This window comes from Pongo pygmaeus, chromosome 14, assembly GCF_028885625.2.
Source record: "Pongo pygmaeus isolate AG05252 chromosome 14, NHGRI_mPonPyg2-v2.0_pri, whole genome shotgun sequence".
Classification (NCBI taxonomy): Eukaryota; Metazoa; Chordata; class Mammalia; order Primates; family Hominidae; genus Pongo; species Pongo pygmaeus.
The window spans coordinates 110,001,812-110,018,117 of record NC_072387.2 but is presented as its reverse complement, the minus strand read 5'-3'; the positions used below and the strand labels follow the sequence as shown (position 1 = coordinate 110,018,117).

The window sequence follows — 16,306 nt, the reverse complement described above, 5'->3', positions numbered from 1 at the left end:
ATTTCATGAATGCATCACACAATGAGACCATGATTCAAATGAGACAATTTGTAATTAGAAAAGCAAGCCGAGGTGGGTGGATTGCTTGAGTTCAGGAGTTTGAGACCAGCCTGGGCAACGTAGCAAAACCCCATCTCTACAAAAAATTAAAATTAAAATTAAAAAATAGCCAGGTGTGGTCGTACGTGCCTGTGGTCCCACCTACTTGGGAGGCTGAGATGGGAGGATGGCTTGAGCCCAGGAGGCAGAGGCTGCAGTAGGCCAAGATCATGCCACCGCACTCCAGCCTGGTCAACAGAGCCAGACCCCATCTCAAAAAAAAAAAGGAAGAAAGAAAAGAAAGCCTTCAGAATCATATTATCTAAGGTTCAAATACTACTTCAGCCAATTGTGCTTTTAAGCAATTACTTAACTGCCCTGAGCTTTGTTTCCTCTACTGTAAAATTGGGATTTTTTACCTAGTTGTTATAAGGATAAAAGATATATGAAAAATCACACAGTCAGGCTCGGTGGCTCATGCCTGTAATTCCAAGCACTTTGGCAGGCCAAGGCGGTGGATCAAGAGGTCAGAAGATGGAGGTGGCCAACATGGTGAAACCCCATCTCTACTAAAATACAAAAAAAAATTAGCCGGGGGTGGTGGCATGCACCTGTAGTCCCAGCCACTTGGGAGGCTGAGGCAAGGGAATCGCTTGAACCCAGGAGGTGGAGGTTGCAGTGAGCTGAGATCGTGCCACTGCACTCCAGCCTGGCAACAGAGCGAGACTCCATCTCAAAAAAAAGAAAAGCAAAGAAACATCATGCAAGGCATATAAGAGTTCAATAAAAACTATAGCAATTACCATAAAACCAACATCCTAGAGCCACTGAAAACATTTACGCAGAAGAAAAAACTAGGCATTAAAACAGAATGTGTTTAAAAAGCTGATACACAAAACAAATAAGACTAAAAGGTGAACTCTACATATACCCCAAAAATAAATAAACTCTGTTGACTGGCTAAAAGAATGGTCAGAATTCTCTAGACTAGACCTTAGAGTTAGCTGGCTGCTTTCCAACCAACCAAAAGGTTTGCAGAGGTGGAGGGAGGGATGGGAGGGGTTAAAATCTTCAAAAGATTCAGCTTCAAACAGACTCAGTAGAGCATATTTCAAGTTCATAGAAGAGAAGCGCAGAGAGAAGCTAAGCAGCAGCTCAAGTTCCCCTAGAGTGATAGTGAACTTCAGAGATGCTTCCCACCCCAAGGAGGAATTCTTTACCGGTACAAACATAATGCTACTCTATTGTTACACATTCAGCACCTATTGTGTCAAACATTGTACTAAGAACACAGAAATAGACAAGATGCAGTCTCTGCCAACACATTAAAAGGAAAAAACCAGGTAAGAATCATCAAAGCTTATGTATTACACAGTAAGTGTATAACAAGTGTACAACAGTAAGTACAGTAACAGCCTTCCTCTCAGCCTCTCCAATCTAAAATGTCAGTGTCATCCCTCCCACCTCCAACATCAATGTCTTCCCACTGCTCTAAGACAAACACCAAACCTCATAATATGATCTATAAGAGCCAGCATGGTCTGACTCCTGCCAGCTTCTCCAACACCATCTACTCTCTGCATTAGAGAGGAATCTGTAGGCTTTTTTCAGTTCTTCTAACCTGTCATTCCCTCTGGCCACAGGACCTTTGCACACACTGCTCTCTCACATATAACATTCATCTCCTCTGTTTATTAGAGAAGGTCACTTCATCCTTCAAAACTTGTCTCAATTTTCAGTTCCAAAAGAAAACACTCCCCTACCGTAGGTAGTACAGTATGATTAAGAGCACAGGTTCTGGAGTTCTAAATCCTGTTTGCCACTTATTGGCACTATAGCTTCTAGCAAGTCACATTAACACTTAGTGCCTCACTTTCATCTTCTGTAAATGGGGGACATACGACTGTTGTGAGATTGAATAAATTAGTTCAAGCAAAGCAACAGAACAGTATCTAGGACACAGAACTCAAAATCTTGGCTTGGTCACATCCCTCTATTTTATTTTCTTATAGCACCCGGGCATCTCCCCTAATACCATTTTACACTTATTACACTCTCCCTACTAGAGTAAAATTTCTAAGAAAGCAGAAACCATATTCATTCCCCAGAAGTGGAAGACAGGAGATATTCAGTAAATATTTGTTGAAAAAAATAGCTACAAGGACGAAGCTGACGCCCAAGGAAGAGACAAAGCCAATATACAAAGCCTCATGTGCCTGACCCCAAAGCCCACACTTTCCACCATACCAAGTTGCCTCCTATGTAAATGCATAAGTCTTACAGCTGCAATTGAAGTGGCCAACAAAGATGAACAGAATGATAAAGATTAAAGAACACTAAACTGAATGGGAACACAGAAAACAGTGAAAGTCCGCACGCTGAACTGGACACAAAACAAACATAGGTGCCACTCACTTCCATGTCGATAAGCTCCAGCTCTCATACTGCCCACCCGGGGGCTCGGTTCCCTCCTCTTTAAAGAGGAGGTAGGATGGGGCAGGTCGTCTCTAAAGTGTCTTCAACGTCTAAAATTCAATGACTATAAAACAAGTTATGTGGCAATGTTTTAATAATTATTTTTTAAAAGGAAGTTTAACAAGCACACTGAACCAGCTGACAGATGGTTTTCAGGGGACCTTCATTTTAAAGAATGTGTTCAAGTGCCTCAACAAACCTTATAAAGTAGGTTAGGTGGTCTGTGCCCCAGAATTAAGGACAGACTCGATGTTGACGGGAGACAGAGCTCAGAAGCACACACAAGCACTCCAACCTGTTTGTCAATCTGCCATCATGACAGCGTAGGTATACAGAACAGTCATGAAATGTGTTTAGAACAGTGCCAAAATCAGGCTCACCACTACACCGAAAAGGAAAGTAAGTTCACGGGATGCATTTGGTACACAGTAGACTGGGGTGTCATACAATTAAAACAGGCTTTCAAATGAAACGTAAAATCTATTAGCAGTCCTGACATGGTATAATACTTTAAAAGATAAGACAAACTCACAACCCTAACTCTACTTGAGCAACAGTTCACAGTGTCCCTTCAAAAATGCTGGAAAGAGGCAACAGAACACGGAAACTATAAGGACACCTAAAAACACACCCTGGAAAGCTTAAGACAAAGCCAATGCCGCGGGGCCCTGGAAGCAGACCTCGGGCAATATGCCCGCCCAAAGCCGTCAGCCGCCTCGGAGGGCGTGCGGGCACCCAACTGCCTCCGCCCTAGGCCTCTCTGCTCCGCAGGATCCCCGCGAGAAACAGCTGCAACGAGGGATGCCTCCTGAGACCGCTGCCACGCGACCTCCGGGAGGGAGGAGAGTAAGCGGTGTAGCTAAGGTGCAACCGGGGCGCGGGGGCAGCCGGACCCAGCCAGCGCTCTCCCGGCGCCAGCCGCCCAGAGGAGGCACGGCTGGAAGCCCAGTGAAGCCCGGACCCGCGAGGCCCCGTTGCTCCTCACCTTCAGGGTCCGCAGCGCCGCGCTCAGCATCAGCTGCTGCGGCGGCCACCGCCCACGCCGTCCGGCAGCGACCAGCGATGCTGTCCCGACCCAGAGCCCCGCCATTGTTGTCCCCGCAGACCGCCCCTCTGCTGACCTCTCACACAGCCGCAGGGGGCGGAGAAGGGGAGCGCATGGGCTCCGGCAAATCACGAGCCAGAAACCCGATGCCCCGCCCCCTAACTTGCGGAAAGGGGAGGGTGAGTGGTCCGCCAGATCCGCCGGATCCGGGATCCGGGAGACGCGCTAGGACCAGGAGGGCTAGTCGGCGGGCTGCGCGTCCGGCCGCTAGCGGAGCTGCAGGCCACCGGCTCTCCAGAGCCGACCCCAGGAGTGAGAGAGGCAGGGACGCGCGTGAGTTCCGGCGGCCTGCACCGGGCAAACCCCTTACCTTCCCAGCATCGGCTCAGCAACCCACGTGCATACAGGCCGGTTAATGTCAGTGAGTCACCTCCGCGCCTTGGCCACCGTGGAGTCCCGAGAATCCGAAGTTCCAGACAAATGCCCAAACTGCATTCCTGCATGTTCGAAAGCATAAATTGCAAAGCACAAATCCAGGTAAGGTTTTGAACGACTGTAATAACACATAAAAAGTTCTAGGTCTGGAAATCAGAGATCCGAGCTCAAGTCCTACCTCTGCCACTTAATATGTGCGTGTGAAAGAAATTAGCCACAACTAGAGTCAGTCTTTATTGCTTGCAAGCAGAAATCCTTGTTAGTACAACTACTGGCCAGGCGCAGTGGCTCACGCCTGTAATCCCAGCACTCTGGGAGGCCGAGGCGGGAGGATAACCTGAGGTCAGGAGTTGGAGACCAGCCTGGACAACATGCCGAAACTCCGTCTCTACTAAAAATACAAAAATTAGCTGGGCGTGGTGGCGCATTCCTGTAATCCCAGTTACTCGGGAGGAGGCTGAGGCAGCAGAATTGCTTGAACCCGGGAGGTGGAGGTTGGAGTGAGCCGGATCATGCCACTACACTCCAGCCTGGGTGACAGAGCAAACTCCGTTTTGAAAAATAAAATAAAAATTAGTACAACTATTAAGGGCCGGGCCGTGTGCTAGAGCCTCAGATTCCCTCTTGCTTTAGACTTTGCAAGAACCTTAATGGAGTATATATTATTTCCATTTGGAGAAACTGAAGCTGTAGCAGGGTAAAGTCACTCAGCGAGTAAAAGGTCAAACTAGGGTTTGAACCCAAATCTGGCTGCCTTGGACTGGGCTCATGTTTTGCTATATTATGGAAATTTTAAAATATATACAAAACAGATAAAATAGTACTATGATCACCCAGATACCCATTACACCGCATCAACGAATCAACATTTTGTCAAACTTGTTTCATCTCTTCCCCTTTTTATTTTTTGCAGGAATATTTTAAAGCAAATCTAAGGCATCAGGCCACCTCACCTATAAACACATCAGTGTTAGGGGTTCTCCTCTTAACTACTTTGCATCTCCTGCAGTCACCTTGAGAGAGTTTCAAAGCTAGGAATGGCCTAGAGTACGCTACAGCATGGTAAATGCCCAAAGAGAGATAAATAAAATGGGGATATCAGAAAGGTGACATTTAATGGAATTTTAGAATGTAAGTAGGGACTTTTGTGACAAAATGAAAAGGATTATCAATTTCACAGGACTTCTCACTTATGTACCTCTGTCTTCATTTTCTACCTGGGAAACTTGCTTTGCTTTTTCCTTTTTTTGTTTTTTGTCTTTTCCCCATGTTTTACCCTTTGGATTAGTTTTCCTTAGGCCCTATTTGTTTTTCTTATAGTTCTTTTTATGAAAGGCACTTGTAGCAGAAACTGCTTCTCATGCTATCCATTCTCCATGCATTACTTTAGTAAGAGTGCCCCTGAGATCTAGCTGGGTACATGGCCACCCAGCAAAAGGCTGCAATAGCCAGCCTCCCTTACAACGAGGTGTAGCACCATGACTAAGGTCTGGAATGTAAGGACTGTGCCCTCCATGCCCTCTTCTTTCTTACCTAAATAAAGATCTACATTTCCCAACTCCCACTGCAGCAAGGGTGCTTACCAAGATTTGGTTACTAAGTTTTGGCCAATGGGACATAAGCACAAGTGACATAGACAACTTTTCGGTTATGCCTTTAAAGGGAAAGGCATGCCTTCCACTTGCCCTTCTCCTGTTTCCAGTTTGCCAGAATGTGGACACTACAGTGGAGGTAAAGTTGTCATCTCAGATGATAAGAAGGAAGTTAGGTGATCGGGGAGGCAAAACAATATACCAGGAGCCTTTAGGTGCCTGATTCTGTGGAGCTGCCATGTCAACCCTGGAACACTTTGTTCAGATTTTTATGCAAGCAAGAAAAATACTGTATCTTGTTTAAGTTATTGCATTGTGTTTTTTTGTTTTGCCTTTGTTACAGCAGCTACATGTGTGTCCTCACTGATAGAGGACTAATATTTATCTTTGCCTTTTCCATTTAAAGTTATAGATTGTGGCCGGGCGCAGTGGCTCACGCCTGTAATCCCAGCACTTTGAGAGGCCGAGGCGGATGGATCACGAGGTCAGCAGTTCCAGACCAGCATGTCCAACATGGTGAAGCCCCATCTCTACTAAAAATACAAACATTAGCCACTCATGGTGGCGGGCCCCTGTAATCCCAGCTACTCCGTAGGCTGAGGCAGGAGAATCGCTTGAACCCAGGAGGCGGAGGTGTCAGTGATCTGAGACCGCACCATTGCACTCCAGCCTGGGCGACAGAGCAAGACTCCGTCTCAAAAAAAAAAAAAAAAAAAAAAAAAGTTATAGATTGTAAGGAAAATACCCCCAAGGAAGTTGAGGACACAGCAGAGTTGGACTGTCTCCAAACCTGTTCATTCTTCTGAGCGCACTGCTCGGAGCATCCTATTGGGCAGCATATCCTGGCCTCGTTTCCAGTTCCATGTGGTAATATACCTGATTTCTGGCCAATAAAATATGAGAGGACATGAAATTCAACAGCCCCTGGGCTTGGCTCATAAAACCTTCCATGCGATCCTCCACACCTTTTCACCTCTCAACTGCTGAGACTTTTCTAGGCACTACACAGAAGCAGCCTGGGTCTCCAGTAGCGAAGGAGAGCAGATCCTTCTCACTATCCTGCACCGAACTGTGACATGAGCAAAAAATAAAGTTTTTATTTTCTTACACCATTGAGATTTGAGGATTGCTAGAGCAGTTAGTCTTCCCAGCCTAATACAGTATTAGTAGAGGACAATTAGGCCAGACACAGTGGCTCATGCCTATAATCACAGCACTTTGTAAGGCCGAGGTGGGCAGATCACCTGATGTCAGGAGTTCAAGACCAGCCTGGCCAACATGGTGAAACCCCAGCTCTACAAAAAATACAAAAATTAGCCAAACATGGTGGCACATGCCTGTAATCCCAGCTGCTCAGGAAGCTGAGGCAGGAAAATCTTCAACCCAGGAGGCGGAGGTTGCAGTAAACCAAGATTGTACCACTGCACTCCAGCCTGGGCGACAGAGTGAGACTCTGTCTCAAAAATAAATAAATAAACAACAAAAAACCTTTTTCAGAATAAAAACGTACGTTAACAATATCAAGAATGGCCGGGCATGGTGGCTCACACCTCTAACCCCAGCACTTTGGGAGGCCCAGATGGGCGGATCACCTTAGGGCAGGAGTTTGAGACCAGCCTGGCCAACATGGGGAAACCCTGTCTCTACTAAAAATACAAAAATTAGTCTGGGCGCAGTGGCTTACGCCTGTAATCCCAGCACTTTGGGAGGCCAAGGCGGGTGGATCACCTGAGGTCAGGAGTTCAAGACCAGCCTGGCCAACATGGTGAAACCCCGTCTCTACTAAAAATACAAAAATTAGCTGGGCGTCATGGCGGGCGCCTGTTATCCCAGCTACTCGGGAGGCTGAGGCAGGAGAATCGCTTGAACCTGGGTGGCGGAGGTTGCAATGAGCTGAGATGGTGCCACTGCACTTCAGCCTGGGTGACAGAGCTGGGTGACGTTGTCTCAAAAAAAAAAAAAATTAGCTGGGCGTGGTGGTGCATGTCTGTAATCCCAGTTACTCAGGAGGCTGAGGCAACAGAATCACTTTGTAAAAAGTAAAGTAGAGGCCAGGCGCGGTGGCTCACACCTGTAATCCCAGCACTTTGGGTGGCCGAAATGGGCGGATCACAAGGTCAGGAGATCGAGGCCGTCCTGGCTAACATGGTGAAACCCGTCTCTACTAAAAATACAAAAAAAATTAGCCAGGCACGATGGCGGGCACCTGTAATCCCAGCTACTCAGGAGGCTGAGGCAGGAGAATGGCGTGAACCCGGGAGGTGGAGCTTGCAGTGAGCCAAGATGGCGCTGCTGCACTCCAGCCTGGGCGACTGAGGGAGACTCCGTCTCAAAAAAAAAAAAGTAAAGTAGAGTTTCCTCTTCAAAGACTTTCTTCCCCATCTAATTAGGAATAAATAGTAACTTATCTTAGAAGCAAAATTTATTCAAAGACGTGCTAACATTCTTAAATATCTGCTAGCTTTAAAAAATCAATGTACTTTATGTTCGTAGCTCCCACAATTTAGCGTAAATATTTGCCCTGGCATGCTTATACTTGTCCAAGCAAGCATTAGGTCATAGCCTGTTCCTCTTCCTTATTTGAAGGTGTTTCAGCAGTGGGCTGAAGGGCTCCTCAAGTGCCGCCAAAGTGGGAGCCCAGGCAGAGGAGGCACTGAGAGCGAGCGAGGGCTGTGAGGACTGCCAGCACGCTGTCACCTCTCAATCCCCTCTCTAAACAGGACACCCTAACTGCTGTCGGGAATTTGGCCGATGACTGCTCTAGCTACTTCCTGCTGGATAGGGTCAATGAAGGGGCCCTGCAGTTGTAGTGTCCTCCAGGGGGGAGGTCTCTAGGCCAGGGAGAGTGCCAATGGGTCATTCCAGGGGTCCTCGGTAGAAGTTGTTAGTTGAACTCATTTGGGGTTCCGTTTATAAGACCATCTGTAGCTTGATGGCCTTGATTCTAGAGGAAACAAATTTGACAAGTTTAAAAATACAGGGCCCAAGGCGAGTAACAGCAAGATGGCTGCCATGGGACCTAGAAAAGGGAGAAGCCATGTTGCCCAACTCCAGAGGTTGGTATAAGAATTTGAAAGGCATCTGATTTCAGAAGCCTTTTCCTGTAACGCCAGGCGGCATCTCGTACTATCCCCGACTGGTTAGTGTAAAAACAACACTATTCCCCTAAGAAGGTGCAGAGTCCTCGTTTTTCAGCAGTGAGGAGGACTAGGCCTTGGCAGTTTTGGAGAGACACTGCTGCCAAAGAGTCTATTTGGGATTGTAAAGTAAGAATAGATTTCGTTATTTCTTGCAGACTATCTGAGAAATCCTTTGAGAGTGTGTGGTAGTAGGATAATGAAGTAGATAAACCGGCTATTCCAGTTCCTGTAGCAGTAGCCATTCGTAACCCTATAAATAGGGGTATTAGTTGTATGGCTCTGCGCTGACGGACTTGAGCTTTCAGGAGTACTGAAAAGGTCTGATTTCCTGGGGCAACATTAATGTTGGGACTTAGAAAGAGTAAGGTGCAGGTGCCTGTCCAGTTAGTGGGGAGGCAGATATAGGTCGATGTTCCACGTAAGAAGAATATGCCTTGTCTGGGTAGACAGAACTTTACCCTGGCTTTTAAAGGAATGGGATACACTGTTTTTTCTTTACTACTTCCATCTCTCTTTCTCTTTGACTTCTTCTTTGTCTCTTCCTGTCTTTCTGACTCTTTCTGTGTCTGTCCCTCTTTCTTTCTGACTCCTTCTCTTTGTCTCTGTTTCTGTCTCTCTGTCTCTCTTTCTGACTTTCTCTTTCTCTCTTTCCTTCTTGCTGGTCTTTCCTTACCTCTGCCAGCCGCTTATGCTGCTGTTCTCCCCTCTCCTTCTCATTTTGATGGCTTTGGCAGTGTAAGAATGCCACCTCCTTGGGTTTTTGCACTGTGTGCAATAACTCTGTATTTCCTCGTGGTATTTGATGGGGGTTCCCCAAGAGGTTAGGAACTCCCTGTCTTTCCATATTGCAGCATGGGCATGTAGGATTAGATAAGCATACTTGCTATCTGTATACACATTTATTCTTTTTCCCTTTCCTAGTTCTAAGGCTCAGGTAAGTGCCACTAGTTCCGCTAACTGGGCACTGGTCCCTGGGGGAAGAGGCTTGCTTTCAAGTATGGTTACATCACTAACTATGGCATAACCTGCCCTTCATATCCCATTCTCCACAAATGAACTTCCATCAGTATATACGTTAAGGTCAGGATTAGTTACGGGGACTTCTAAGAGATCATCTCGGGCGGCATAAGTCTGGACTATAATTTGTTGGCAGTCATGCTCAATTGGTTCCCCATCCTCTGGGAGAAAAGTGGCAGGGTTGAGGGCCACACACGTGCATATTTGAAGCACCAGTCCCTCAAGGAGGAGTGCCTGGTATCTAAGTAGGCGGTTGTCTGATAGCCATAAACTTCCTTTGGACCCTAGTATGCCGTTTACATCATGAGTAGTCCAGACAGTGAGATCCTTTCCTTGTATTATTTTGATAGCCTCTGACACTAAGACGGCCACTGTTGCAATTACCCTTAAACAGTGAGGCCAGCCTTTTGCTACTACATCAATTTCCTTACTTAGGTATGCCACTGGTTGTGGGGTTGTCCCACGAGTCTGAGTAAGGACTCCAAGAGCTATCCCGGCTCTCTCTGTGACGTATAAAGAGAAGTTTTGTTCTGTGGGAAGGCTTAAACCTGGAGCTTATACTAGGGCCTGCTTTAAGGTTTTGAAGGCTGTTTCTACCTCTGATTCCCATTCTACTAGATGAGTATTTGCCCTCTGGGTGTCGTTGATTAGAGTATAGAGGGGCCTGGCTATCTCGCTATATCCAGGGATCCATAGTCAGCAAAAGCCGGTAATTCCAAGGAACCCCCGCAACTCTTTTAATGTCTTAGGGCAAGGATAAGCCAGTATAGGCTGTATTCGTTCCTTGATGAGGGCCCTCGTCCCTTTGGCTAAGATTAGGCCTAGATATTTAACCTGCTATAGGCAAAGCTGGGCCTTCGACCTAGACACCTTGTACCCTTGATCAGCTAGAAAGTTCAAGAGATCTAGAGTAGCCTGCTGGCATGAGGCTTCCGAACTGGTAGCCAAAAGTAAATCATCCACATATTGAAGGACCAGAGTGCCTGGACTTGATAAGTGGCCTAGATCTTGGGCTAGGGCCTGACCAAACAGATGAGGGCTATCCCTAAACCCTTGGGGCAAGACCGTCCGCATAAGTTGGGACGTGTGGTCTGTGGGATCCTCAAAGGCAAAGAGGAACTGGGAATCAGAGTGCAGTGGAATACAGAAGAAGGCATCCTTGAGGTCCAGAACCGTGAACCATTCTGCTTCCTCTGATATTTGAGAGAGCAGGGTATAGGGGTTGGGTACAACTGGATATAGTGGAAATACTGCCTCATTAATGAGCCTAAGATCTTGCACTAGTCTCCACTGACCGTTCGGTTTTTGTACTCCTAGAATTGGGGTGTTGCAGGGACTCTTCCATTTCCTCACTAAGCCTTGAGCTTTCAAATGTTTAACAATATTCTGTAATCCTTTATGAGCTTCAGGCCTTAAGGGATATTGCCTTTGATAAGGAAAAGTGGTGGGATCTTTTAACCTGATTTAGACTGGGAGGGCATTTTTTGCCCTTCCAAATTGTCCTTCCAATGCCCAGACTTCAGGGTTGATTCCCTCCTCAAGTAGGGAACAACAAATGGGTAACTTATTCCCCATATTCATGTAGATAATAGCTCCAGCCTTGGCTAATATATCCCTCCCTAATAAGGGTGTGGGACTTTCAGGCATAACAAGAAAGGCATGTGAAAAGAGCAAAGTCTCCCAATTACAACTGAGAAGGTGGGAGAAATTCCTGGTTACAGGCTATCCCAGGATTCCTCAGATGGTAATGGACGTTGAGGACAGTCATCCAGGACAGGAGATTAACACTGAGAAGGCCGTGCCAGTGTCCAGGAGGAAGTCAATTTCCTGGCCTTCAATAGTTAAACATACCCGGGGCTCAGTGAGGGTGATGACATGAGCTGGCACTTGCCCTGGGCACCCTCAGTCCTGTTGTTGGATCATCTGGTTGGGGGCTTCTGACCCAGGGAACCTTCGTCCTCTGGGGCAGTGCACCTTCCAGTGATTGCCTCGGCATAGTGGACATGGACGAGGGGAAAGCTTGTTTCTCATTGGACAATCTTTTTTAAAGTGTCCTAGTAAACCACACTGATAACAAGCCCTACCAGGTGATTGGCCTGCTCCATTTCCTGTCCTCTCTGAACCACCAAGATTTGTTTGTCTGAGGCCCATGACTAAGGCTGCAGCCTTTCTCTGATCTCGCTTTTCCTTTTGGGCCTGTTCCTCTTGGTCCCTATTATAGAACACCGAGGTTGCCAGGTTTAATAATGCCTCTAGATTTTGTTCAGGGCCCTGATTTAAAGCAGATCAAGGCAGACCTGGGGAAGAAAGCTTTTCGAGCTTTCTCCTGATATCTGTGGCTGATTGGGTAATAAACTTATCTTTTAGAATCAATTGACCCTCGAGTGATTCGGGTGACAGGAGAATATATTTTCTTAAGGCCTCCTGTAGCCACTCGAGGAAGGCAGAAGGATTTTCTTCCTTTCCCTGAGTTATGGTGGACATCATTGAATAATTCACGGGCTTTTTTCTAATTCTCCTTAGTCCTTCTAGAACACAGGTCAACAGATGTTTATGACTCCAGTCCCCATGATCTGAGTCAAGGTCCCAATGGGGATCCATACTGGGGATGGCTTGCTGACTGGTAGGGAATTTGTCCCTTTCTTCGGCTGTCATTCTGTCATTTACTTGACTAAGATACCAGGTATCTCCAAAGTCTCGGGCTGCAGCTAAAGCCGCATTCTTTTCATTAAAGGCCAGGGTTTGATCTAACAGTAGCATGACATCTCTCCAAGCGAGGTCGAAGGTTTGCCCTAGACCCTGTAGGACATCTATGTACCTATCAGGATCATCTGAAAACTTCCCCAGGTGTGCCTTGATCTGCTTTAAATCAGAGAGGAAGAAGGGGACATGTACCTGGGTTGAGCCAAATTCCCCTCCCCCTACAGCTTGAAGGGGACATAACTGATAGCCCCGGGGGTTTTTGTGGTCTTTTGGAGATTTCTTTGCTTATTCCCTTCTGGGCAGGGGAGATTAGAGGAGGATTATCATTAATAGGAAGGGGAGCTATAGGGAGGCTAGGATATGGGGGTAAGCTGAGAGGTCCTCCTATGGGATGTAAATTGCAAGCTTTGCATAGTTGTGTATTCTCCCTCAATGAAAAGAAAGTTTGGACATAAGGTATTTCACTCCATTTGCCTTCCCTCTTACAGAAAAGGTCAAGCTGCAGGATAGTATTGTAATTTGTACTTTCCTCAGGTGGCCATTTTTCCCCATCAGAGAGAGAATACTGGGGCCAAGCCATAGTGCAGAAAAAATGAGCCGCCTCTTTTTCAGGGTTTGTGGGTCAAATTGGTCCCAATGGCTTAAGATGCATTTCAAGGGTGAGCCTGTTGATGCCTGAGTGTTTCCCATCTGAAAGACAAAACAGCCCGCGGATTTGGTTTGTTTTGTTTCTCCCCCTGCCCAAGAACCCACAACGGTCCCTGGACCCTGTGATCGGAATAGTTGTGCCCACCGATGCAGCAGCAGAAACAACCCCTGCCCAAGAACCCGCAAGAGTCCCTGGACTCTGCTGATCGGAATAGTTGCGCTCACCAACGCAGCAGTAGAAACACTAGTTTTCCTCACAGACCACATGGAGGATCAAGGAAGGTCGGATTTAATGGTCCTTACTGACGCATTCTCAAAAACCTGCACCCTTGCCTGTCCTCCTAGACCACAAGGAGGACTGACCGAGAAAAATCAGATTTAGTGGCCCTTACCAACGCATTCTCAAAAACCTGTTAGAGTCCTAAGCATTCTCCTGTTAGTATTGGGACTTTATCCCTGTCCTGTAAAGATGTTATGCCCCAAAAATGAAGTGGAGGGCCATAGCCTGAGGGAGGAAAGGGATCTCCAGGGTTGGAAGAGTGACACCTTTTGTCCTCACTTATATGAATAGGAAGGATACAATTTCTGAGGCTCCCCATATCCTAGCTTCAGGAATAGCTTTTGTTAGGCCTATTAGTCTGAGGCGGGATCTTAAAATTCCAAGTAGTCCCCACTATGATGGGGCTTTGGGCAAAAATTATGTCTTTCTGATTGGTGAGCCCGAGTGCCTAAAGAAGGTAACAGAGTCCTGGAGTTTATACTAGAAATCATTCTTATAGGAGAAACTAGAAAAGCACCAGAGACAGGTAGCAATTTTTAGAGGTGGGTCTAACCTCAGAGAAGAGAGGTGAGAGGAAGTTTGTCTGGCAGGCATTAGGACCCGGGGGCAAGGTTCAGGATAGATAGGATAGATGGGCAAGTCTCACTTGGGCGACATGCTTTTGAGAGTTCCGCTCATGGCCGCAGGGTCAACTAACATGTGGTCGGGCCCCTGGAGCTGCATGGCTTTCCTCTCTGTCGACCCTCGGCTCAGCCCAGAAGTACAGGAAAAGTGGAAGCTGGTTCTAGGCAAACCAACGGTCCCAACTCCAAAGAGTCGGGGGTTGTTAGCCCTTTCCCAGAAAGACTGACACCCGTGTCTTTAGTCCGGCGGCCACGCTAGTCGCTTTTAACTGGCTGACAGGTGCCCGGTATTTAGCCCCCGAGTTCTAAGGAAAGATAGGACAGAATAGCAAGCAAAAGGGGTCCGATGGTCTCACCGCTTGGCGATAGGTGACGGTCTCACCATTCGGCGATAGGCGATGGTCTCACCGGTCAGCAGTTGTCTCACCGCTCAGTGATAGGCGAAGGTCTCACCATTCGGCGATAGGCGATGGTCTCACCACTCGGCGATTGTCTCACCGCTCGGCGATAGGCGAAGGTCTCACCGCTCAGTGACTGTCTCACCACTTGGCAATAGGTGAAGGTCCCTTCGTGGTCGCCAAAATGTGTCCAGAATTGGTGGGTTCTGGTCTCACTGACTTCAAGAATGAAGCCACAGACCTCGTGGTGAGTGTTACAGTTCTTAAAGGCAGCATGTCCAGAGTTTTTTCCTTCTGATGTTCAGATGTGTTCGGAGTTTCTTCCTTCTGGTGGGTTCGTGTTCTCGCTGGCTCAGGAGTGAAGCTGCGGACCTTCGCAGTGAGTGTTACAGCTCTTAAGGTGGCACGTCTGGAGTTGTTCGTTCCTCCCAGTGGGCTCATGGTCTCGCTGGCTTCAGGAGTGAAGCTGCAGACATTCGCAGTGAGTGTTATAGCTCATAAAGGCAGTGTGGACCCAAAGAGTGAGCAGTAGCAAGAATTATTGCAAAGAGCGAAAGAACAAAGCTTCCACAGTGTGGAAGGGGACCCGAGCGGGTTGCCACTGCTGGCTCGGGCAGCCTGCTTTTATTCTCTTATCTGGCCCCACCCACATCCTGCTGTTTGGTAGAGCCAAGTGGTCTGTTTTGACAGGGTGCTGATTGGTGCGTTTACAATCCCTGAGCTAGACACAAAGGTTCTCCACCTCCCCACCAGATTAGCTAGACACAGAGTGTCGACATAAAGGTTCTCCAAGTCCCCACCAGAGTAGCTAGTTACAGAGTGTCAATTGGTGCATTCACAAACCCTGAGCTAGACACATGGTGCTGATTGGTGTGTTTACAAACCTTGAGCTAGATACAGAGTGCCGACTGGTGTATTTACAATCCCTGAGCTAGACATAAAGGTTCTCCATGTCGCCACCAGACTCAGGAGCCCACCTGGCTTCACCCAGTGGATCCTGCACCAGGGCTGCAGGTGGAGCTGCCTGCCAGTCCTGCGCCATGTGCCTGCACTCCTCAGCCCTTGGGTGGTTGATGGGACTGGGCGCCATGGAGCAGGGGGCGGCACTCGTCAGGGAGGCTCAGGCCGCACAGGAGCCCATGGAGGGAGTGAGAGGCTCAGGCATGGCGGGCTGCAGGTCCCGAGCCCTGCCCCACGGGAAGGCAGCTAAGGCCCGGTGAGAAATCAAGCACAGCACCAGTGGGCCGGCATTGCTGGGGGACCCAGTACACCCTCCGCAGCCGCTGGCCCGGGTGCTAAGCCCCTCATTGCCTGGGGCCAGCAGGGCCAGCCGTCTGCACCGAGTGCGGGGCCCGCCAAGCCCACGCCCACCCAGAACTCCAGCTGGCCGGCAAGCATGGTGCACAGCCACTTGCAGCTCTCCCTCCACACCTCCCTGCAAGCTGAGGGAGCCAGCTCCCGCCTTGGCCAGCCCAGAAAGGGGCTCCCACAGTGCAGCGGTGGGCTGAAGGGCTCTTCAAGTGCCGCCAAAGTGGGAGCCCAGGCAGAGGAGGCGCCGAGAGTGAGTGAGGGCTATGAGGACTGTCAGCACGCTGTCACCTCTCATTTTTACTTTTCTCAGCATTCCACAAGTTACTTCCTCCTTCCTTTGTTCTCCTCTGCCTTTGCCTCTTTTAAAAGTTCTAAGTTGCTAGCCAATCAGGACAAATACAGAATGTCAGGTCCCATTCCAGCCAATGGAAACCGGACACAGCAGTAGGGTGGACGCCTCAGGTTATGAATGACCCTGTCTCCTTTGTTTGGTGTACTCTCATGGCAAAACTGCTGGCGAGTGTACCCTTTCTGCAGAAAGTAAAAATGGCCTTGCTGAGGAAATTAAATTTATGTTCAAGTGCTATATATTTATGGCAC

At 48.0% G+C, this 16,306-nt stretch overlaps 2 protein-coding genes across 3 annotated transcripts in view; one reads left to right on the top strand and one right to left on the bottom strand.

The window, feature by feature from the left end:
• The window catches only part of PCCA (propionyl-CoA carboxylase subunit alpha), a 454,909-nt gene extending 451,250 nt beyond the window's left edge, over positions 1–3,659 (bottom strand). The window contains exon 1 of one of the 2 annotated variants that reach the window (XM_054445844.2): positions 3,500–3,659. In XM_054445844.2, the coding sequence (XP_054301819.1) occupies positions 3,500–3,604 (105 nt within the window). In that variant the 5' untranslated portion in view covers positions 3,605–3,659. The remainder of the gene's footprint in view (positions 1–3,499) is intronic. The other variant, XM_054445846.2, reaches the window with a different exon arrangement.
• Positions 3,660–3,672: 13 nt separating this feature from the next.
• On the top strand, positions 3,673–6,693 carry LOC129011366 (uncharacterized). Its single transcript, XM_054446197.2, has 3 exons — positions 3,673–3,682; positions 3,744–4,096; positions 5,993–6,693. The coding sequence occupies exons 1-3, from the start codon at positions 3,673–3,675 to the stop codon at positions 5,996–5,998; spliced, it is 369 nt and encodes a 122-aa protein (XP_054302172.2). The 3' UTR covers positions 5,999–6,693.
• Positions 6,694–16,306: the final 9,613 nt, after the last annotated feature.